Source organism: Phalacrocorax carbo, chromosome 4 (genome assembly GCF_963921805.1).
Source record: "Phalacrocorax carbo chromosome 4, bPhaCar2.1, whole genome shotgun sequence".
NCBI classification, from domain to species: Eukaryota; Metazoa; Chordata; class Aves; order Suliformes; family Phalacrocoracidae; genus Phalacrocorax; species Phalacrocorax carbo.
The window spans coordinates 66793765-66817383 of record NC_087516.1 but is presented as its reverse complement, the minus strand read 5'-3'; the positions used below and the strand labels follow the sequence as shown (position 1 = coordinate 66817383).

The 23619-nt window shown below is 37.9% G+C and overlaps 1 protein-coding gene across 1 annotated transcript in view; it reads right to left on the bottom strand.

Moving 5' to 3' along the window:
* Positions 1–712: 712 nt before the first annotated feature.
* The window catches only part of EDNRA (endothelin receptor type A), a 35066-nt gene continuing 12159 nt past the window's right edge, over positions 713–23619 (bottom strand). The window contains exons 3-8 of the mRNA XM_064450299.1: positions 19474–19601; positions 10932–11130; positions 6963–7115; positions 4714–4847; positions 4207–4315; positions 713–2561 (exon numbers count right to left, since the gene is read on the bottom strand). Coding sequence (XP_064306369.1) covers positions 2421–2561; positions 4207–4315; positions 4714–4847; positions 6963–7115; positions 10932–11130; positions 19474–19601 — 864 coding nt within the window. The 3' untranslated portion in view covers positions 713–2420. The remainder of the gene's footprint in view (positions 2562–4206; positions 4316–4713; positions 4848–6962; positions 7116–10931; positions 11131–19473; positions 19602–23619) is intronic.

Sequence of the window (23619 nt, the reverse complement as noted above, 5' to 3'; positions counted from 1 at the left end):
AAAAGTTTTGTATTTTATAATGCTGCTGCTAAGGTCAGACAGCTCTTTTGGGAGTAGGAAAATGTTTTCTCCATCTAGGCTGAACTGGGTTAAAGTATGCTTTGTGTGTGCAAGTGCATATATCTTTGCCACATAATAGAAACAACTATTGCTTTGAAAGCAATAGATGTTTGAAGTGTTAATGCTGGAAGGAAAACCGTTAGCTTTTCATGATTTGTGGTTGGTATCAGTGCCCGTAAAGCCTAAAAGTGGTCCATTTCATGGTCTGAAACTTTTGCAGGGAGATGTTTGTTAATGTAGAAGGCAAGAGTCCTGGAGTTTCTGTCCTGGCTTGTCTCTACAGCTTACTGGCTTATGTAGACAGGTAGAAAAGATTGTCTCTGAACAATCAGGTTGTTGATTTGTGGCTATAGTAGGAATTTTTTGGTTCATCTAACCGTCAGAAACGGAAGAGGGAAATGTGCACAAAGCTTTTTCCTGCCGTGAAATAAAGAAGGGGAAATTTACAACTTTAAATGCATTCCTCATGTCTGTTTTCTGTTTACCTTTATCATCTGCTCAATACTTTCTGTCAAAGGACCAGTGAAGGTGTCATGATGTAAAGAGATTCAGTAATTCAACCTTCTCAATGGAAAGTGTTGTTACTCATTTACTATGATTTTTGATACAGTTTGAGGATGAAATGTTTTGAATAAAATTCAGCCAAGTCTCATTCAATACCATGCTCTTAGGCACTACTACAGAGCACTGTCAGAAGACTGTATTTAGGTTTGTAACATATGAACATAAATTTGTATGTATTTATACACGCATATATGTCACAGAGACAAAAGCACACAAAAATACATAAACCAATTTAAAGAATTTTTTAAAATATACTTTAGAAGATTTGCGTGAATGTAAACATTTGGGAAACTTGTGCAGCAGAAGTCACTGTAGGCACTAGCATTTTGACCTCGTAAATAAAAATGTGCAGGATTATATCTTTCACTTCAAATGTAATGGATGTTTAAAATTTTGTGGAATTTTAATTACTATTTCTTAGCCTGGCACAACAGATGCTATAAATTTCCTAGCATGAGGCATATTATATATGACACCACACTATTTAATTCCACTCTTTAATTAAAGGCTACCTATTAGAAATTTTTATAGCCAAACAAGGAATCTCTTGCCATGTAACCGTAAGGGATGGAAATAATAAGTAAATCACCAGTTTACATGTATGTAAGCAATATTTTCTATATATTATTCATAGCATTTGTATGGTTAACAATTCTAGTAAACTATCAAACCCCATTAAAATCTTTGAACGTTGTGAGAGTAAGACGAAGAACTTTGTAAGCATAACGCACAAAATATCCTTGTGCACATCCAACTGTTAAGAACTTCCACCGTTCTGTATTCACTATGACTGTAACTTCATGTTCACAATGGGTAAGTAGTGTTGTGCATAGTTGCTATGGTCATAACCATATTCTCAGAACTCTTTGGACAGCTTTAATAATGTTTCACTGTGTTCCACTGACACTCATTTTGACTTAGATTTAATGCAGCTATAGTCTAAATAGATTAATAGGTTCATATAGCTTAGGAATTACACATGGCAGGTTAATTAAAACATATTGTAAGGTGCCCCTCTTTGGGCATCTTTCATTCTTTTTGCTGATACAGATTATGTTTATTATGTTTATTTTGTACAGAGCATTAGAATAAATAACACAGTATAGTACTGCATTATTAATACCTCTTTTTTTGGTATTAATCTGTGCTTAAGTGCCAAATGTTGATGCTACTTTAAATGGTCTCTTCCTATTTTTGAGTACCGAAGTGCTACAAATGTGAACTGCCCAGCTATTGTCTTGACCCATTGTAACATAAGTAAATAAAATACTGGTGTGGACCAAAACATTTTCCAACATAAACCTGAAAAACACCAACGACGACATGCAAAACATCAGTACATGGAACATACCCACCACACAAATAAAAGTTAAAAGACAAATGGGCAGAGAGAAAATATAGCGACAGACAGATTCCATTTTGATATCTTCTGAAGAATTCCGGAATGATTAATTGTAGGTGACAATCAGGTAAAAAGATTGTATTGTACCAGTCACAGACACTGGACAGTTCCTGCTTGGTTCAGAAGAGCAAACCACCTGTGTAGTTCAAGTCAGTTTTTTGGTGTCATAATCACATCAATAATAATTTTCAGAGAGAATTACCATCCAGTGGATCTCAGTTCACAGAACATCAAAATTATAGTCAGTCAATCTACTCAGTCACCTCTAGAATTAGGTACAAGGGTGCACATGTCTGAACTGATTATGGAGCAGTCACTGGGCTTCCTGTTGAAATAGCTTTGTTGTGACTTTTTTTCCTGTTTGATTCTGAAGTGGTATCAGAGTCCTTAATTTTCAGTTTATGCTGTCTTTGTGGCTGCTTCGATCTGTATTGTGATTGTTTAGTTCTTGATTTTTCCACTGAATGCTTGTTCCATTCATGGGCACTGAAGTCACTAGACTCTTAGATTGGGAGCAGCAACAGCAGAGACATGACTGGAAATTAAAAAAAAAAAAAAGTTAACACAAATCTATCAACTCTATGCAGATTGCCAGCCATGTTTTTCATTCAGAAATGAACACATGATTCTAGCTGAAGGGAGTGATAGCTGCAAATTTTTTATCCTAAGATGCCAACCAACAGTTCTTGTGATCAAACATTACAAATGCAGCAAATATGGCCCAGCCTGTGCCTCTTATTTAAGAAAAACTTTCACAGTATCAAAAGCAAAATTTGACTAAGGTAAATAGATTGCAAACTGACAGAACTCAATACATATTGTAAGAGCTGGGTTAGGGTTTTTTTTCCCCTCTTTATCACTGCACTTCAAACTTCTCTGTGCCTAATTCTCTGTAGATGGAACCTCTAGGGGAGAGAGGGCCTCAGAGAAGCAATGGCAACAACAGCAGTAGATCTATGTCTTCTGTGAACTCAATGAGAATGTAACATTGCAGAGAGGTAAAGCCAGGCTTAAGATATATGTACTGTATGGGTGGATATGTAAAATAGCAACAGAGGTAGGGTAAGAAACTCAAATACAAAATGGAAAGATTGCCTGAATTAATGACCGTGATACTGGAAGGGAAGGGGTAAGCTGTAATGAGAAGCTGGGAAGGATTAAAAAATAGCTGAAAATTCATTAATCAGAGTTGTTGGATGGTGATTTTATTTGGAAGGACAAATGGGAAGAATGAACTAATGTATGAGGAGCAGCCTGGTAGTACCCACTGGTACTTCTCCCTTTCACCAGAGGACGAGTTAGGCATATTATCCACTCCACAGTTCCCAAATGAAGTAAGGGACTGTAAAAAGCAAAGCTGACTTATTTATCTTGTGAAAATACTCCCTTAAAATAGTTTGTAAGTCTGAGCAGGGTACAGACAAACAGGTATTCCCTATTCTAATAATTTATTACATTATTTCAGGAGTTTGAGTTGCCTATGCGCAGACTTAAAGTTTAGTGGTACAGTCCTGTTGTCTTTTGGGTTTTTTTGCAGATAAAGCTATTTCAGTCTTGCTTTTCCATTTCATTGCTTTCGTTACCGCTGTATGGTCTCATTTTCTTTCTTCCTGTATTGTTAGGTGAACAGGCACTGGCAGAGAGAGTGTCACAAGGAAATTATTTTAGCCCTAAAATATGTTTTAATGTGTAGGAATTCGAAAAATGCAGGTAAGGGCCATAATGCATATTTAATTGCCAAAGTCAACTCAGATGCCTGCTTTGGCATTCGAGCCTGAAAATTTAGTCATTAATGGGATTGTTTAACTGCAGGGAGCTTGGTGTCCTATGTATTTGTTCTTTGTCTTCATCTAGAGTGGGAAATACGTTATCAAACAAATTCTGTTTCATGTATATGTCACAGGCAGGGAAACAGCACTTACAAAAGCGTGTCTATCTCAGTTTACATGTTTACATATGAGGACTCTGCCAGACTTATTTACTGGTTTAGCATTTCAGATAAAGTGGATAGTTCCGCTTTCAGTTTGGTATGTGTGCTATGTGAGCTGCTAGCTGGTAAACTAGACAATTTATAATCCTTCATTCCTTTGCATGCCTCTTTTCCCAACTGCTAAAATAGATAAAAAGTGGTTTAATGCAGTTCATTAAATGGACATAAAATCGTATCAAGAAGATCTTACCTGGAAACAGTTTTTAAACTTCTTGCTCACAAAATACAGAGCTATTGGGTTTATACAAGAGTTCATGGTTGCCAGGTTGATGCTGATATAATCCAATGGCAGCAAGAAACTAAGCAACAGAAGAGAAAGCAAAACGTTTAAACTGTTCATATACTTTAGAAGCATCCATGCTTTTTGCGGTTACAATCTCTTCTGGCACAGAAACTAATTCTCTTTTACCTAACTCCCTCAATCTAATCTTGTACCTTGTAAGGTCTGTCTCACAGAAGTTCACAAAAGCCAGAGGAAAGTGATTTCAATGGTGACAGGCAACATTTAGTGAAATTATGCTACCCATTAAAACTTTAACCCCTGAAAATGGGCGCAGCTGAAAAAGTCATAAAATGAAGTGTTTGCTGTCCTAACACAACAATTGCATGCACAATGACATTTCTCACATAAACTCCAAGTGTGTGGTATTTTATTTTTTTCAGTATAAAAAACTGATTGACATAGAAAATGAAGTACCTGAGCAGTTCACATCTGCTGGGGTCTCTTTCATTGTATACCATTTTCTTCAAAATTCGGCTCAAATGGAGAGGGAACCAGCAAAGAGCAAAAATCACTACTAAACAGAAAACTGTCTTTGCAACTTCTCGACGCTAGAAAAAGAAGTAGAGATAACTATGACCGAGTGCCTAATTCATATTGGTAGGTAATTGTGGTGTAGTGATGTTGGCAGCAAAGTAAGTAATCTAGATACAGCATGCAGGGATTCCCCAAGTGCAGCTTCCAGGCTAGCTGATGTCGCTGAACTGTTTTCTATGGGGCTTGTCATGTTCTTGATTCTGGTCACCCTCAACAGAACCTGCTCATCACTGAGACTGGAGCAGCTGGAGCCCACAGGTCATTGCCAGGACATTGTAGATGTTGGCCAAGGAAAATCCACTGCTGAGCTTTCCTGAACCTGGTTACTTTCCCCGCCCTTCTTCTTTCCTTTACACTCAATTCATTTTCTGGCAATCCCTCAGATAAACCTCTTTCCTCAGAAACATGCATAATCTGCAAGAAGACTTTTTCATGTATGAGGGAAACTGGCATCACACCTGCTTGATAAAACACTTGTATCTAATCCTTCATGTGGGGCAATCTGTAAACCCAGGGCGCCTAAATCAATTGGCAATAAAAGTTCCATTCGACCACATACCTAGTCAGGATGTCAAATTCTTTCTGATGTATTATTTTGTATTTACTATGCAGCATGTTACATGAAGGGATACTGCACAGTATATTAGTTTTGCTGTGTGATCTTTGCTATGTAATCTTGATGTTATTAAATAAGTAAATAGCTCCTCTACAAACAAAATTTTAGAAATGTCTGTATAACAGCTTAAACTCATAATACTTAGGAAATTTTTCGATTTAATGGATATTCTATAAGGCTATAGAGATTTACAGATGTTTCAGTGGATTTGTGACAATGCATACCAGTGGTGTTTGGTAGGCATGGATTTGATAGAGAGAAGCATACGAAGGGGTAGGAATACCACATCTGAAACTGCCACTGTAATGTAACAATAAAAAGCATTGCAAGGTCCTGTCATTAAACAGCTTAGAGTCAAATGTGTGATTACAGTAAGTCTCGTTAGGCTTTGATATGACTATTATTGTTTCTTCCTTCTTATAATAACATTTTTTAAATCAAAACACGAAAAGGGTCATGACTAGACATTAGTGTGGACAAAGCTCTAGGGAAGGAAGGAATAGACAGGCAAAAGGTGACAGTTAAAAAGACAAGCATTTGTAAATTGTGGCATAAAGTCGTCCTCCAGCAACCAGTCTGAGGAGCTTGCTAGGCACTGCATGTCAGGGTGGGAAAGCTGGAGGCTGGATTCCCCCACCCCGTGCATACCGTTCTAGTTCTAATGGGTGGAGTAGCTTGTGTGTGGCCCCAGGACAGACTGTGGTGCAGGCCCTGGGGCCTGATGAGGGGAAAAAGGGGAGGATCTGCACAAGGGGAGGATTTTCCGGTCTGCCCTTATCTGGAATGAACAAGCACAGGAGGAACCTCTGAAAGAACTCCAGTGCAAGGGGACTGCTTTAGGGACTCACATCTGTGACTGTGGAATTTGAAAGAAAGAGTGGAATTTGAGGGGCTGATGTTAACGCAAGGGAAAAGCTGGAGATTGTTTTTAAAATTTCAGTTAGGAATTAAACATCAGAGAGTGCTGCAAAAACCGCAAAGTGAGATCTGATGGTTCTGAGTGACTTTACGATAATTTGTTTGTCCTATTCTCCTGTGGCTCTTTTCAAAGCAGCTACAGTAGTGATACCACATCAGTGCAATAACCCTGAAAAAAATTCCACTCTATTCTAAACCAGGCTATTGTACAGTTGCTTTTTGTAGTAAAGTAAAGTTGCATATCAAAGTGTGCCAAAAGTAGGGAGGACCCATGGAATCCTATCTTTATGAATAAAAATAAACTTTTTTAAAAAAAATCTGTGTAGCTAAATTCCAAAGCATTTAGCCATTTGAGGTTAAAGACCAGGAGAGCACAACTGTCATACATACTTAAGAAGTCTAGTTTCCTGAGCATGCTGTCTTCAATATCTCCTTACACTGTGATTTGAAATGAATACCTTAATGTCATAAATAACCTACATTCTCACTTTCTATTTCTGTAGTGTACTGTATTCAAGTACACTTTGAAACATTTCTAAATGAACCCGAAGAGGGAAGGACAGTATCTTCAAACACAGGTGTTCCTAATATTTACCTGCTTCAGGTGTTCACTGAGAGCGATTCTCAAGTTGCTGTTTCTTCTGTTTAACATTTCACAAGTCATTAGCGTATAAAAGATGGCAGTACACGCCAGCGGCATACAGAAGTAGAAACCAAACAGCCACCAATCCTTTGCATCTTTGTAAAACTGTAGATGAGGTAAAGAAAAGAGATTTTCATATGATTCAATGGAAAGTGCCACAGAAAGGTCTTGAAAAGCATGACAGTTGGTAGGCTGGTATCTGTCTACTGGTAAACAGCACAATTTATGTAAACTTTCTTATTGTTGGCCTGTTTCAGACCAACATCAAAATGGCAATTCTGGCAGTGTAAACATTTCTTTTACCTTATAGATAGCCTGCCTGTCCCTTTGTTGCGGTATGTCTTGTGTTGCAATTAATTTTTTTTTGGTCGTGTTTTCAGAATATTTACACTGTTCCTGAAAAATGGAATCAAGTTTCATGAAAAAGACATGCCAAAATGTAGACAGTGTCAGTTTGAGATAACAAATCTTACTAAAAGCCTGTCTCAGGAAATGCCATTTACCTCTACAACTTCTGTCCTGATTCCAAAAAAGGAAAATTCAAAATGTCTTGTACATTTAATCACCTTTTGTTATCAGGGAAAAGATTGGTAGTGGGTTTGCTTATGTACTGGGCAGATAGGAGCCACTTCATAAGTGTTTGTCTGATATATGCAAAGCTTAGGATGGGTGGTAGTTACTTTTAACCCTCTGCCATTTGCCTCTTGTGACAGGACACTGAGGGACTTGGTAGAGTAGCAGTACTTTGCTATGTAATTTTAAGTGTTAGCTGTGATTTAAGCTGTGGTTTTGGTTAATACATGTATGTATTATGGGAAATACTACATTTGACAAAACATTTAAAATTACTCTTTTCTGTAGACAATTATATTTCCAGACTTGAGTAAATATTGTATCTTGGTTTTTAACTTTTATGCTCAGCAAAAAGTGTGCACTGAAATATGACATTTTAAATACTTCCTGTCTCTATGTTATTAGTCACCGAGATGAATGTGTGTAAAAGGGAACCTCCTTTCTCATAATCTTTCCCTAGCTTGTTTATTCCTAGCAGATGTGCTCTTGTAATATCACAGTTCCCACACCAAATGTCAAAATGCTAGTAACTGAGGATTATATGAATCCTGTTTGAAAAAGTCTAATGTTTGACATTTTGTTTACGTGTGAAACTGAACGGTACTAAATTTTGAAAGATGAAAAAAATGGGTGCAATTAATAGACCAACATTTAATAACGTCCATTTTTAAATCTGCTGTAGTTATGCTAGGAAGTTGATTTACTAAGAAAAGGGAATGCTTTTGATTTTTCTCCCCCTGCCCCAATACAGTTAGCTGCTTACAAAGCTTGCTAATTTAGAGTATGTTGATGGTATCTAGGCCAGAGCCCCACCAGGACATTTTGAATTGTGGTGATGAGCTTGTTTCCTCCTCCTCATTAGCCTCATCCCTGCGTGAGGAGGTGCTACAGTCTGCTGCATAGTTGCACTCTCCTTGGAGGCAGAATTTCCCCCACTGGGAACAGAGCGTCTGCCAGCAGAAAAACAGAAAACAATATGCCTCATATTTGAAGAGTTTGTACAGAGGGGAAATCTAATTACTGCTCCTTCTGCAGAGAGAAGGATTACAAATACATGGAGACAATTATCTTTTCCGTTGCAAATTCCTCCAAGTCAGACTAGAATCATATTGGTTGAGCAGCACAAAAAATGTGTACTGTGTGAATCCAGGCTATGTTTACAACAAAAACTTTCTGTCGTATCAGCCTAACAGTTTTCATGAACATTGCCTGTCAGTCAAGAAAACACACACATAGAGTTCTGTGTCACAACCCTGACCAACACATCAGTTCTGTGTGAGGACCTGGCTTTGTGAATTATAAAACCTACACAAAAATGTCTGCAAATGATTAATTGTGGAATCTGAGTTTCCCAAAGCTTACATCAAAGCACAAAATTGGGTGGATTTAAGAGAAGTAGACGTTCTTTTGTTTGTCTTGAAAGCCCACATGGAACTGGTTTTCTACAGGAAATGTGCATTTTAAACAAGTTTCCTAGTGCACTCAGCCTCTTGGGAATCATGGTTTAGCATGAATCTTTTAAGTCTTTCAAGGATAGCTTTAAAAATGAATAAAGCTCCTATTAAAAACAAAAGTTAATCATAAATCCTTCCCAAAGCTTAGTAATTGTTTATTGAGGTGTTTGTGGTAGTAAATAGTATAGTTAAGGTTAAAATGGTATTTCCATTTTAATCTCACGTTTGTAGTTGCTTGCAACACACTGAAACACAACACTCTCCATTTTGACTGACACGTCCAACATTTCCTCTAAGCTTGGACATAAATGCTGGTTTTCTTGAAAATCAAACTGGTGTGGGGAGATTTGGAACTTTTGAATTACACTGAGCAAGTAAAAGGTAACTAATTCCTGCTAATAAAACAAAACAAGCTATTCTACTTACCACTTTAAGAACAGAACAATAAACATTAAAGTTAGCATGCCTATGGAAGACCTGAACTGTAGTGGTTTTGAGAAGAGGGAAGAGAAAACTATTCTTTTCACTTTGTCCAGGCATGTTTGTGGAGAAAAACAACCATTACAAATGGGAAATTTGCTGCAGTTGGATTTCATAAATCATGTTCTTATAACTACAGTATCCAGTCATATAGTCTGTAAAGTTTAGAAACAAAGATATAGTAAGTCCTGGGCAATTCCTCTCCATCTTCACCTGCATTAATTATTTCCATTAGGGGATTCCTTTTGTCTTCTCTTGCAGTTGTCTCGTGCTCTTTTCTGCCATCCCTGCAGTCTGTGTAACCCTACCAAAGCTGGGGATGTTCCTTTGACAAACACTAATCATCCACCCATTTTATTTTTGAAGTTTCCTAACTCCATTTTGCCCTGTCCTTCCCAACTGTAGCCCAAGCCATGTTCTGATCCAATAAAAGGAGAAGTACTGGACATTCAAAAAAGAGAAACTTGCATTCTATCATGAGGAATTCTACTCTGGAAGGAAACATGTATGAGTTTCCTTCAGCCTTAAGACCTTGCACTATCTGCCTTCTCTGAAACAAGCCAGGATATTACTCTTTTTCTAATTACAGGGTGAATGGTGGCTGGCCCTTCTTTGGGTTCACAAAGAAAAAATTAAGATACCACTTTCCCATTTTCTCTGTTTAAGGCCAGGTGGAAAATGACTATCCCCCTGTGCAGTAAAGATCTATTTATTCTGTAGTGACTACTCACCTGACTTGCTTTGAGCAAGCTCATGTGGGTATTGGCAACTGTTAAACTGCAGTAGCACAGGGATGAGAGCTATTAAACATGCCAAAGCAGCCTGCTGTATCTCAGGCACTTCTCTTGCTCTTGAGTTGCTTTATCTATATGACAGCTAACAGTGCCCAAGCTACCTAGGTTAGAGATGTGAGTCTCTCAGATTTGTAGTCATGATTTCTTGTAAATAAAGGGACTATTCTGTTTGACTTGATAAGTGCATATAGAATAGGAAAAGTTATGTTAGGACATGGCCCCACCCTTTTCTTTATCTGCCAAAAGAGCTGGCAACTGCATGCAAAATGATGACTAATCATGGTAAAACATGGTTTTTGACAGTTACAAGCTCCAAGGTGTTATACCTAGAAACACAATACTTTCCAAGGCTCTGACTACCCTGATACATCCCTGAGGTCCGAATTGCAAATTTCTGAATCCTCAGTAGTGAAGAAATTAAAATGTTGTAAAATCCCATTTAGTATCTCTGGCTGAAAGTAGAGATGGGTCACTGTAAATGAAGGATCCTCTCTGCACCAATATACATTAGAATACATTTTGCACTATAATGGGTTAATAAAGTATATTATAATCCAGTATCTTAATTGTCTAACCTATATACTGTGGATTCCAGAAAGAGAAGAAAGAATTTTACTTACCAACATAAAATTATTTGTAGGATTGAGCATGCAGGTAACATAACTTTCATCCTTGTATCTGAAAGGTACCACAGCAAAACCAATTGCTTCTGGAATAGCCAGTATGAAGGACAGAAGCCAAATGGAGAAAATTTCGATAGCAGTGATCATAGGGATTCCAATTCCCTGAACACGGCTCCAGGAGGCAACGGCTCTATACCTGAGAGAGATGGGCATTAGCTTCCAACCTTTGGTTTCTTCGTTAAAGTCAAAGATCTTAGTTCAGTTTTATATATTAAATAAAATCCTGAAGTTGACATCTTAGACTTGCATTGCTTCTTTTTTCTGCCTGTTGCAGGGGCTCTGGCAGCTATCAAGCCATCAAGGGCACAGCAGATCACATCAAGGGGTGGGGTAGCAGAGAGCTGGCTGCAACTGTTCTGCTTAGGCACAGGATTACGTGGATTTCTGCTATGTGGGCTACACTAATGATTTCTAATTAAAGTAGGCAAGGTTTATGAGGACAGAGTATATCTTTCACTAGAACAACTGACATAGAAGAAAAAAGCTTCCAGGCACGCAAGCCATTCTAACAGATAAAAAACAGCTATCTCCTTCAGCTACCTTAGTTGTAACAGTACTATCTGAAATGAAGTTGTCAGATTCCATGCAATGAAATACTGTGAAAATACTCCTGATGAAATGAAAATGCATTTATTCTGTTTACACTATTAAATGTTAAAAATCCTGGGTTTATGCAGCATACTCTATATTTGCCCTAGACTACAAATAAGCGCTATTTAGGACTTTCTGACAGCTGTCTCAGTCTCAGCATCACCTTTCTGATCAGAAACTGAAGTGCAGGGCTAAGACATCTGTACATGCCAAAACCAACATATTTTCCCACTACTTTATCTCTTAGCAAGTTTCTCTGTAAAAAGCGGAATTATTGAAACCTTATTTCCTATGTGTATGCATCTCAGCTGTAATCTTGGTAAAAGGTGAGACCTCTTAAAGAAGTTTCAGATACAGCCTGTGCATTTCTCCCTTTCCCTCTCCCTCTCTTTACCTTCCCTGTCCCTCGAGGGCTGGAGGATCCTTGTTACCAGGCTGCAGCCTTTACCTGAGTTGGGAAACTGAGAGGGTCTTTCTCGTCTACTTGTCTGCTAGTTTTAAAGGAACTTGTAGAAATTTATTAGCTCTAAGTCCTCAACCTCTCTGTCAGCTCTGGTCAAAAGGTTCAAAAATTATATGGAGAAGACTGATAGACATAGAATACAAAACCAGTCCATAATTAAATTTTTCAGTAGCAGACTTAACCGTTGTGTAGCAATAACTGTAGTAAATGTGTTACTCAGCATTTCCAACAATTTAGCAAAGACAGTGCTATCTAAAAATTATGGCAAGAACAAATATTTTTTATCTTGTAATAATCTGAAGTGCATGCTGGTGAGCTTTCTGTTGTTGGTGATGTAACAATTACTAAACTGCCTATTTTACTTCCCCAGAATAATAGCACCTTCCCATTTGGAATTACAGTGCTACATGGATATCTTATGGCATCCATGTAGCTGATGAAATAGTCGTCTTCTGTTGAGGAGAAAAAAAGTCAAGGAAGAATGTTCATCTGCTTTAAAAAAAGTCAGAATAAGGAGTCACTGAAGCAGATTATAAATTGTAAGGAGCTGTGTCATTTTACTGTCCTGATTATGGCAAGTATTATTTTCTTCTTCAGACATGCCCTCATTTTCTGCCCCCTTGAGTCCTGGCAGATACATTTGGATATGCTCATCTGCCACCTCTATTCACCTTTCCAAGGTGCAAGCCAAGGTTAAGCTTTTCAGAGATGGCAGAGTGCAAAAGGGCATACCAGCAGGCACGAGGAAGGTGAAAGGTGTGGGGAAAGGAGATTTCAACAGACCAGGAGGATACAATTTGTAAGTATGTATGCTCTGAGTTGCAGGTATGGGTGAGCTTTGGCAAGGCAAGGAAAGAACAGGGGAATTTAGATCAGAAAGCTTGGGTTTGGAGGAATAGGTTGTGGAAGGGTTAGGCTGGGATGGTAGAGAGGTGATTGGAAGGAATACAGAATTATGTCACGGGCTTGAAGGCTCGGGGATAACAAGGGTTTGAGGAAAAGAGTAGTTGAGAACTCTGGGTTAGGATGCTTTGGGTGTATGGGAGGTATTGGATTTTGAGTTTCTGAGACAGAAAGAATGAAGAGCTTCCGATGGGGAAGAACATCAGTTAACAGATATAGGACCTAGGCTACAGATGTCAGTAAAATTTAGAGTTACTAAAAGGCATCCTCACACCTCCTCTAACCAAGACACTAATCTGGGATTCACACAGAGAATTTCTTCTGATTTCCTGCATCACACACCCTTTTTTGTTTGGAAGTGTGCTTAACAGGATTGAAGACTTGTGAATTAAATCCCCTGTAGCCTTTATGTTAGAGGAAGGAAGATGCATGAATGCAAGATCAGGCCGTAAGCCCCTCAAAAAACTTCAGAAAGCGTTACTGCAAAACATCACTGGAAGGTGTCAGAGCCTTGTATGCCCTCATTCTTGCAGCGAACAGACTAGAAACTTTTGCTTTTTTATCTATAGCAATATCATATACAGCATAGTCAAAGGTGTACTACGGACAGGTTCTCGGTACATCATTTTAACAGAAATATATGTATAAAGATTTTGAACATACTAAAGCAAACTGCATTTGGGACTTGCAGATTAAAAATAAAATAATCTTCTGAAGGCATCCTTATCTTCAAAGAGTATCAGAAAGGAGGGAGGCAATGGTTCGCTCATGGGGAGGAGGACTATGGGATTGGAATTCTGAGAGCGTCAAAACAAATAAGCTACACTGAGATAATTGAGAAAGTAACATTTAACATTGTATCTTCTCACACGTTCGTTCATATTCATATTAAAATTCAAATTTATTTTTAAATAATTTGTGATCCTCTCATATTTCATTTTACCAAATATCAAATTTTGTCTTTAATGACTAAATGGAATGTTCATAGAAACAACCTCTCACACAAATATTCAAATATTTGTGAACTTTGGAAATTTAACAATCAATTTGAAGTCTACTTTCTACTGACTGGCAGTTTTGCAATCGGTCTCATCAGCTGCATGAAGTACATGATACTATCTCATCCTTGACTGAATGATGTTCTTAGCAAACAGTGGCCTGTAGGCTGTACATATATTTCAAGTAAGGAGTGTAAAGATTCTGTTGTGTCACCTGCGTAACTATGTAAGTGACAACAAATGGGTTGTAAATTGTGAATCCAATTCTTTTCCTTCTTGCATTTTTGTACCTGTTGTTTGATTACACCTGTTTTGCACATGAGAAGATCAGTATGCACAGCAGAATCACAGAATCACAGACTTACAGACTCACAGGTTGGAAGGGACTTCAGAGATCATCTAGTCCAACCTTTCTGGGAAGAGCACAGTCTAGACAAGATGGCCCAGCACCCTGTCCAGATGGCTCTTGAAGGTGTCCAACGTGGCCAAGTCAACCACTTCCCTGGGGAGATTATTCCAATGGGTGACTGTCCTCACTGTGAAAAATTTTCCTCTCGTGTCCAGTCAGAATCTCCCCAAGAGCAACTTGTATCTGTTCCCCCTTGTCCTCTCCATGTGACTCTGTGTAAAAAGGGTCTCCATCTTCTTTGTAGCTACCCCTTAAGTACTGGTACATGGTGATGAGATCCCCTCTGAGCCTCCTTTTCTCAAGGCTGAACAAACCCAGCTCTCCCAGCCTATCCTCGTATGGCAGCTTCCCAGTCCTTTGATCATCTTGGTGGCTCTTCTCTGGGCCCCTTCCAGCCTGTCCACATCCTTTTTGTATAGCGGGGACCAGAACTGTACACAGGACTCCAGGTGTGGCCTGACAAGCGCTGAGTAGAGCGGGATAATGACTTCTTTATCTCTGCTTGTGTTGCCCTTTTTGATGCAACCCAGCATCCTGTTGGCCTTCTTGGCCACAGCAGCACACTGTTCGCGCATGTTGAGCTTCCTGTCCACCAGGACCCCCAGGTCCCTTTCCACAGATCTGCTCTCCAGCCAGGTGGATCCCAGTCTGTGCTGCACTCCTGGGTTATGTTTTCCAGGTGCATGATCTTACACTTCTCCTTGCTGAACTTCATAAGGTTCTTGCTGGCCCACTCTTCCAGCCTATCCAGATCTTCCTGCAGAGCAGCCCACCCTTCCCAAGTGTCTACTTCCCACCCAACTTGGTGTCATCAGCAAACTTCATCAGGCTACACTTGATGCCGCTATCCAGATCACTTATGAAGATGCTGAATAACATTGGGCCCAATATTGATCCCTGGGGGACTCCACTTGTGACAGGTTGCCAGTTTGAGAAAGAGCTATTTACCACCACCCTTTGGGTGCAGTCTGTCAGCCAGTCCCCCACCCACTGCACAGACCACTTGTCTAGGCCATAACAGCAGTAAGGATTTGGGTCCTGTATGTATTTTATTAGTAATTTTTTTTCAGTTCATAATTCAACGTATCCATCAGATAAGGAATTATTGGCTGAAGAATTTTATTAATGGTTCCAGCTAAAGCATAAGAAGCTCAGTAATTAGATTGGAATTTGCTGAATGCTTATTAACCTGCAATTACTTGGTCTCTTTACTTACTGCTGTAAGAATGATTTGAAAAATAGTAATAGTGTAATTTCTCAGGTGGGTGTTCTGTGAGTTATGTAATATATAGGATCTTCATCTAGCCACAAACCTCCCATAATGAGGAGTGAGAAAATACTGTAGGGTTTATTTCCCTCATACTTAGAAAATATAGGATGTCTGCCAGGGAACTGACACAAAATACTTGCATCATGCATTACATTTAATACCCCAGTCTAAAATCTGGTGTGTATGTTTTGTCTTACTCTTCTTTTTTCTGTTTCCCTTTTTTCCTCCAGCCTTGTCTAAAATATTAAGTTCTTTTCCAGGTAATTTCATTTTCTCTGTTTAAAGTTGTGGCTCCTCTTCTCTCTCCTCTTTTCTTTTTCTACTGCTCATGCATGTGCTGTCAACTTTAGTATATTGTCCCCTTCAGTTGCTCTCTCTCCTCTGTTTTCTTCTCCTCCCTCTTCTCCCATTCTTAGCTATTTATTCCAACTTGCTTTTCATGGACTCTGTGATCCCTTCTGCTACTTATATTTGGAGTTGCACACTATTTAAGGACAAGGGATCACTACATCCTGTAGTATACATACATACAATTAAATATTTTGCACTCTTATCTAGCTATAACTTGCTTAAAGCATTTATTTCAGAAGGACATCTTGTCTTGATCTGAGACCATTAAAAGCAGGACACCTTTGCCTTTCCCTGGTGGTTTCTTCTTGTGGTTAATCACCCTCATTGTTAAAAATGCGTACCTTATTTTCATTTGGAATTTGTCTAGCTGAAACCTTGTTCTATACGTTCTTATTATATCTTTCTTTACTAAGCTAAAAACCCCATGGATATCTGATACACCGTCTCTATTCCAGTACTTGGATATTATATTTAAGTGGCTTCCTAAGTATAATTTTTGATAAGCAACAAATGGAGATCTGTATGGCCACTGAATAATTTCTGATGCTTTTCTATGCCCTGTCCATCATTTCATCATTCTTTAGTAATGAATAATTCTAGAACTCTAGTTAGCTTTCCAGTATTGGTCTCATTAATGCAGCATGGTTGTGGTTTTTGCTGTGGCACAGATTAGTTTTTGGAACAGTCTGGATGAAGTTTACTATAGCGGTGTCTAATCAGATTTTAAAAAGAAAATGTATTGTGGGCCTTATGAAATGAAATCAAAGAGTATATATAAATGAAATCATGGGCTATAGCTTTTCTGTGGACTATCAGTCCCCTATGCCTGCTGCCTTACAGAGTAGGTGCTTTTGTTTTTGTGTTCCTTTTGACTGCATTAGAAAATCAGTTGTTCAAATGGTCCACTAATAGAACACATTTCAGTTCTGCAAGTATCATCAGCCCATTGTAAGAGGGAAAAGCAATACAGAAAAGGCACTTGATCAAGGATGTAAGAAGCATTCACCATCAAGATTAGTGTCAGAACAGTTCCTAAATGACACTACTGTTGCTGATATCCATCTGTTCCTCTTGATTGTGAGAGATCGCAGCTGTTATTAAGTTTAAAAATAGCCAGCAGTGTGTTGACTGCAAAGCACTTAATACAATACAGCTCTTAGGACTTTGTTGTAGTGGTAAAATCTTGACTTATCTACTACACTTACTGGAAGTTGGGCCAGATGAAAGTACCTGAGATTACTGTTCTATGCAATTTGGTATGCGGAGGAGGCAAGAAGAGGGTGTATACATATTAAATGAGATCTGTATCTTCTCTCTTCTTCTTAAAAACATTTCTTTATCAAAATCATTATGCCTGAGACATAAGCAAGAGTAAAAGCTCAGGAAGGGAGATATCCTTCCTCTTAGTCACAGTCAGGCACTGTTTAGAAAAAGAGTCACACCATCGTCACCACCATGACCCAGAGTTTAAAAATGCCTGAGAGGCATCTGACACAAATGTGAGCTTCCTCTGAAGGGTGAACAGCTGGTTTGGTGTTTTCTGTCAGCCTCTTAAAACTCTCTCCACGTGTGAGTGGACATTGTTCCCCTTGGGCACGCACAGTTAAACCTTAATACACAGTCAGCTCAAGTAATTTTGTGCAAGGGGCAGTAGTAATGAGTGGAGTTTCACAATAGGGTGTAGTTAACGCAGAGAACAGACCTTGTAGGAAAAAAAATTCTTGTTCTAAATTATGGGTGTAGACTGCAAGAGGGACAGAGTCAACAATTATCAAAGTGCTGGAGCTCTGAATTCATTATACCAATTGACTCTATCTTTTTCTACCTTGTAGAATGCAGTTCCATATATAGACACCCAAAATAACTATAAATGAGATAGTTTTCAGGAGCTTTTTAAAAAAAAATATAACTTGCCTATAGACCAGAAACAGTCCATCTGTGACAGAACACAATTCCATATTTACTCATTTTCCATACCAAAAATCAAACATTAGCTGATGTGGAATTTTATATTAATGTAACTATGCCACTCCCAGTCCTGACCTAACTTGTTGAAGGTGCTCTCAGATCCTGATTTCATGGTGATTTAACCTAGGTTCACTTCACGTTAGCCAATATCAGAATCTGGCTCTATACATCTGTTTTCTAACACACATTCTCTGCAGTCATTTACTAGAGTAACATTAGATGATAAGAATATGTCCTTGGCAAAATATGTAAACTGTGGGAGGAAATTAAATAGTCTGAGTCTGATCCCATACAAGACTTTATACTCAAACGGAAAAAGCATTTGGTTGTTGTGAGGATTAGCAAATCAGTGCTTGTAAAAAAATATATATATGCATATACAAAGATGTTGCTTCAGCTGAGTTACTTCCAATTTATGAAAATGTATGTAACAGTAGGACTAAATCTAGTGAAACTCCATTGGTCAGAATTTATCTAACAAACTCTGTTTCATATGTGCTTGATCTATGATTTGTTCCTTAGAGAAGTCCATGGGTTTGTATTTTATGCTGGGCAGATATTGTTTGAGAAATAGAATTCTTTTTATAGTTCTCAGACTCAAAAATGGAAATAGAAATCTTGCCTATGTTACATTTTTTTGTTTCTGGCTTCAGCTAATGAGTTATTATTGCAGTAAGGAACTGTACTTCAGGTATGGATACTACTAAGTTACTCATCTGTTGCAAACCTTGTACATCACATTTTTATGTAAAACCAGACCAAGATTAATTTTAAAGTTTCTTTTATCTTTGCATCTCTGTACTAATACACATAATGTATTTTTTGTCTATCGGTATTTTCTGTATTGGATTTACTGATATTTTGCACTAGAACACGATCAAGTCAACTCAAGACCAATAAAAATAGCTTTTACAGAAGTGAAGTCTTCATCTGCTATCGCCTTATATGTATGAAGAAAAAAGCATAATGAACAAAGAATAACGTTCAAAAACATCTTAGCCGTTGTTCTATCAAAACCCTAATGTATCTTCCTGAGCACTTTTAGCAGAGGCATTAATTTTCAGACTATCAAAGCAAGTCTCCAAAGTGTTTTTCAATAAAACTCGATTAGTTATAAAAGTTATCAAAATAAACACTGTAATTATGGTCCATAGGCAGTGAGTTGAAAAAAATATTTTTATGTTCCTGTTCAACTACAAAACAAACATGAGGTCATATGAAAGGAAGAAGTCTGAATACTGTGTCAAATCCCCATAAATTTTTTGTCTAGTAAAGGAAATTGAAATACTGCTTTACTAGAGCTTTTAAGTACCTTTACAAAAACTGTAAGGTCAGTTAGTCCAATAGCTTCATATTATACTTTGAGCAACAGATGTGGTGCTTTGTTACAGCCAGGATGTAAAAAACCAGAATGTAAGTTACATACTGTAGTCTGCCTGATAAGGCGACCATACTGAGTGCTCCCTGTTTTAGGAAAACTGCAAGGGCAAGAACAGTGTCTGTCAAAAGAGTAAAGCATACTGTACCTGTCCACACTAAGGGCACAGAGATTAAGGACTGTGATTCCCACCGATGCCTTCTGTATAAAGGGAAGGAATTTGCAAAGAAACTGTCCAAATTCAGAATCTCCAAAAGGCCACTTCTGAGCAAGGAGCTGAAAAGAAGATATAAAATAATCAGAATATTTAAACAGTAGCTTAGCAAATATGTAACAATTGTAATTATTTCTTGTCTTAGACACAGCCTTTGTAACCTTGAATCCTCTATACCTCAAGCATTTCCTTAGTACTGAGAGAACCTTGGAAGTAACTGCTACTATAGAAGCAGAGAGGGTGAAAGTTTAAACTTAGGTGCTGACCTTGTACTGTTGTAATAGTAACTTGCATTGTTAAACGATTTTTTATTCTTGCGCTTCAGCCACCAGTACTGAATAATGAAAATCTAACTCGATCCTGTCATAAATGCTTGCAGTTCCCATGTCCCAGAACCAAGCAGCCAAAGCACAACTCACAGTTCATACTGAAATACCTCAGAGCCAAATTCTCATGCTGAACGCAAGTAGATTCTTGTAGATTCTTGTAATTGTAAATGTACCACTATGTAACTCACGACAATATTCACTGCCAGCTTCTTAAGCGTGTGGAGAAAATATTGTACTTACATAATTTATTCCATATTATGTTTTAAAGGATTACCATCATACATACATGTGGGCTGTACTACACGGCAACAGAAAAGCACCCATTTGGAAAGACATGAATGAGTGTCTGGGGTTTAGATTAGTATTTCCAAGGAGGCATTCATATAACAAATATGAATATATTGATTCATGTGAATGGTTGTGAATAATTAGCATGTAAACAGTAGTCTTTCTAGCTGTAACTGTTAAAGCTTTGAACAAGTTATACATACAAAATACAGGATACAAAATATTTCAGGATAGTCAAATCTACAACTGACTGCAGAGTCACAGATCATCTCCCTTTACTGGATGCCTGGCAGTAAAATGGCAGATTACGTTCAATGTAAGTAAATGTAATAAGTGAAAAATTATTAAGTTCATACAAAATACTGAGCTCTAACTTAGCTGATTGCACTCAAGAAACAGATCTTACTGTCACCACAGATAGTTCTTCTGAAAAATGAAGTCACTAAACCTCACCAGAAGGGGAAGAGTCACTCCTGCACTACATTTTTTCAATCTTCTTCCTCAAGTCTCTGGTACTGAGCCTTTGTCAGGGGTAGGATACTGAATAAGAGGTAAGACGAGTTCTCTGCGTGATATAGCCCAGCAGTTATCATGCTCTTAACTTCCGTTAAAGTGGTTGTGTAATAGAAAGTATTAGATTTTAAATTAAAAGTTGTATCCTCTCTATAAACAGGGGGCACATTTTTAAGAGCAGTAATAATAATTGTCTTACTGGATGATTAAATAATTACTACTGTGCAGTCATTGGCTAGAACACAGAGTATTTTGAAGGTACTGTCTAAATCTGGAGATGTTTTTATTTGCTTCAGAGGAAGACAGCAAATGATACACTATGGAGTAATGATTATAAGCGAAACCCAAGTTTCTGAAGGCTTCTAAAACCTAATTTTGCTGAATTTTTGAAGATAGTCACATCCAGACCTGGGACTGTTTTATGGAAGTAAAATAGATTTAAACTTCACAACAGTTTTATTTTCAAGTGCATGAGGTGGTGGCACAACAAGCATTTCCAATAAATACAGTATATGTGATGTGCTACAGCCTGGGGAAGAGCGCAAAATTTTAAAAAGAGAACAAGGAACCATGCTTTCATCTGCACAAATGTGCAAGGGCTGACGCCATTGCATTCTGCATGCAAAAATTAGTTGTGTTCTTTCAATGATAAACACGACCTATGATTCATATATTTTTAACACTTTTACAGTTAAAACTCAGCAAAGATTATATTGTTTCAGTATGATTAAATTAATAGAAATTTGAATTGTTGCTTTCAGAGGTGTTCTGAAACATGTTCTGTTTCTTTGACCTGTTCTACCAGGCCATCTTCATACTTGGGCAGACTTCTTCGCTTACAGTCAGTTCACATTTTGAGAGTTATCTTTGCAACCTCAAGGACTAGCAATTTTTTTCAGTACAAGCTTGGGCTCTGGAACAGACTCATCTAGTAAGAGTGGGTGGATTCTGTCTGCAGAATTAGAAAAACAAATTTTGATTGTAGCTCAGGACTGCAGCATTCAAAGCAAACATTCTATTTCTATTTAAATTACTGTGAAATTGAAACATAATCACAATCACTACCTTTAACAATACAAATGTTAACTCTGGAGAGTTAAAATTCACATCTGTCTTTATCTCAGGTAAGGCAGGAGTTACCTGTCTCTTTTTTCACAGCATGAGTTTTTCAGAGCACTTTACTGTAGAGTACAGGATGTTTATCACTGAATGGCAGATTTGTAGGAATTAATCTTCTCTTAATAGTCCTGATCTGGCTTTTTAACATCCCCTCTTTTTTATAGCCTTTCATCACAATGCTAAATTGCTTGTGCCTTCCCCCACCCCCCCAAATAATACCTCAAAAAGGCTGGAAGCAGCTATGTACTACATGCTGCCAATGTCTGTCTAGGACCCTATTCATATTGTCACTTGATTATTTGTATTTCAAGACAGATTTTAGGAATTCATAGCTTTCAGCCAACTGGGTGTTAATACTATGAAGCAAACTTATGTGTATGACTGCTCGCTAAATAGGCAAGGTGTTACCTGTTAGGCATTATATTTTTTACTGGATTGTTTTTTCCTTCAGCTGAATATTAGAATGAGATTTCTCAGCATAAGCTATAGGATCAATCCAAGTTTTTCTACTCCCTGTTTCTTGAGAGAGTTAGAATATCATATAAATGTGGTTCCATTTTCTCTTGTTCTGTTACTGTATATTGCAGTGAGTTTTCTGGCATATTGAGAACTCTTGCCTTCTTCAAGGAGAGCTGGGTATCTTATTTACCATCAACACCACAGCAGAGAAAATGTGAACATCTTTGCAATGATATTCCAGTTTAGGACAATCATATTTGATGAAAGCAAATCCCCTTTGTGCCAGAAGGCTAGGAAATGGATCACTAGGATTGGTGATTTAACTATTGTCAGTACCTTCAGTAAGAAAGGTAATGAGATTATACCTGCAAGCTGTTCATTAGTTCCTCTGATTTTATCTGTATTTATTGGCTGAATTAAATACATTGAAAGTTCCAGCAGAACTATTTTCTAGATAGATTCGCAATATTATAACAAATGTTTACAGGGTATGTTTTTGCATTTTGCCTAGAACTCTTGTATGAGGCTTTAGTTTATGTCAGGGCTGCAGAGAAAATGTTGGAAAAAGAAGGAGCGATCTGAATCCATGGTAATTCTCTGACCAGTTGTAGTCACATGGAATTTCAGCTCCAGGTTCTTGTCTGGGTTTGGGTAAAATCAGAATAGTTCTCAGGCACCACCAGGTGAAGGCTAAATTATAAATGGCACTGCAGGGGAATAGAGCACCTAGCAGACTTTTGTCAATCCTCTGTGCCAACCAGAGCCCCAAAACTGATTTACGATTATCAGTCACACTTTAAAAGGCAACAGAAAGATAGCCACCTATTCCTTTATGTGCACTGACTGAAGCTGTAGCATATACCCAGCAACAGAAATGAACAAGTACTTTGTAGTGACTGGGAAACTCTGTTACTACAAGGCAAATATTAGCTTCAAAAAGAAAAGCGTTGTACTTGAAAAAGGTTCACTAACTCATTACTCCTCACAGGGAAACTTTATCATGGTTCCAGCATGTATGCATCTTCCCCACACCCCAGGAAGCTCTCCTTTTTTAAGATTAAAAGTATTTTATTCCTTTTGTTTCTTACACTTCTCCACTAACTGAAGTAACATCAGTACCAAATCATTAGACATTCTTTTCAAGTTGATCTTAATCAAAATCACTGGGATCAGAATTAAGTTATTTGATTTTTAAGATTAACTTTGCAATCATTTCTGTAGGCATTCCATATCAGCTATGCATTCATTACTTCCCCTTGGATCAGGTGCCAGTTTTTCCTTCTGTAGATATTTTTAGTCAGCAAATCTGATCCTGTCTTTGATTTTACTAATTTTACATCAAAACAAGTCCATTGCCCTCTGTTCTGCCCTA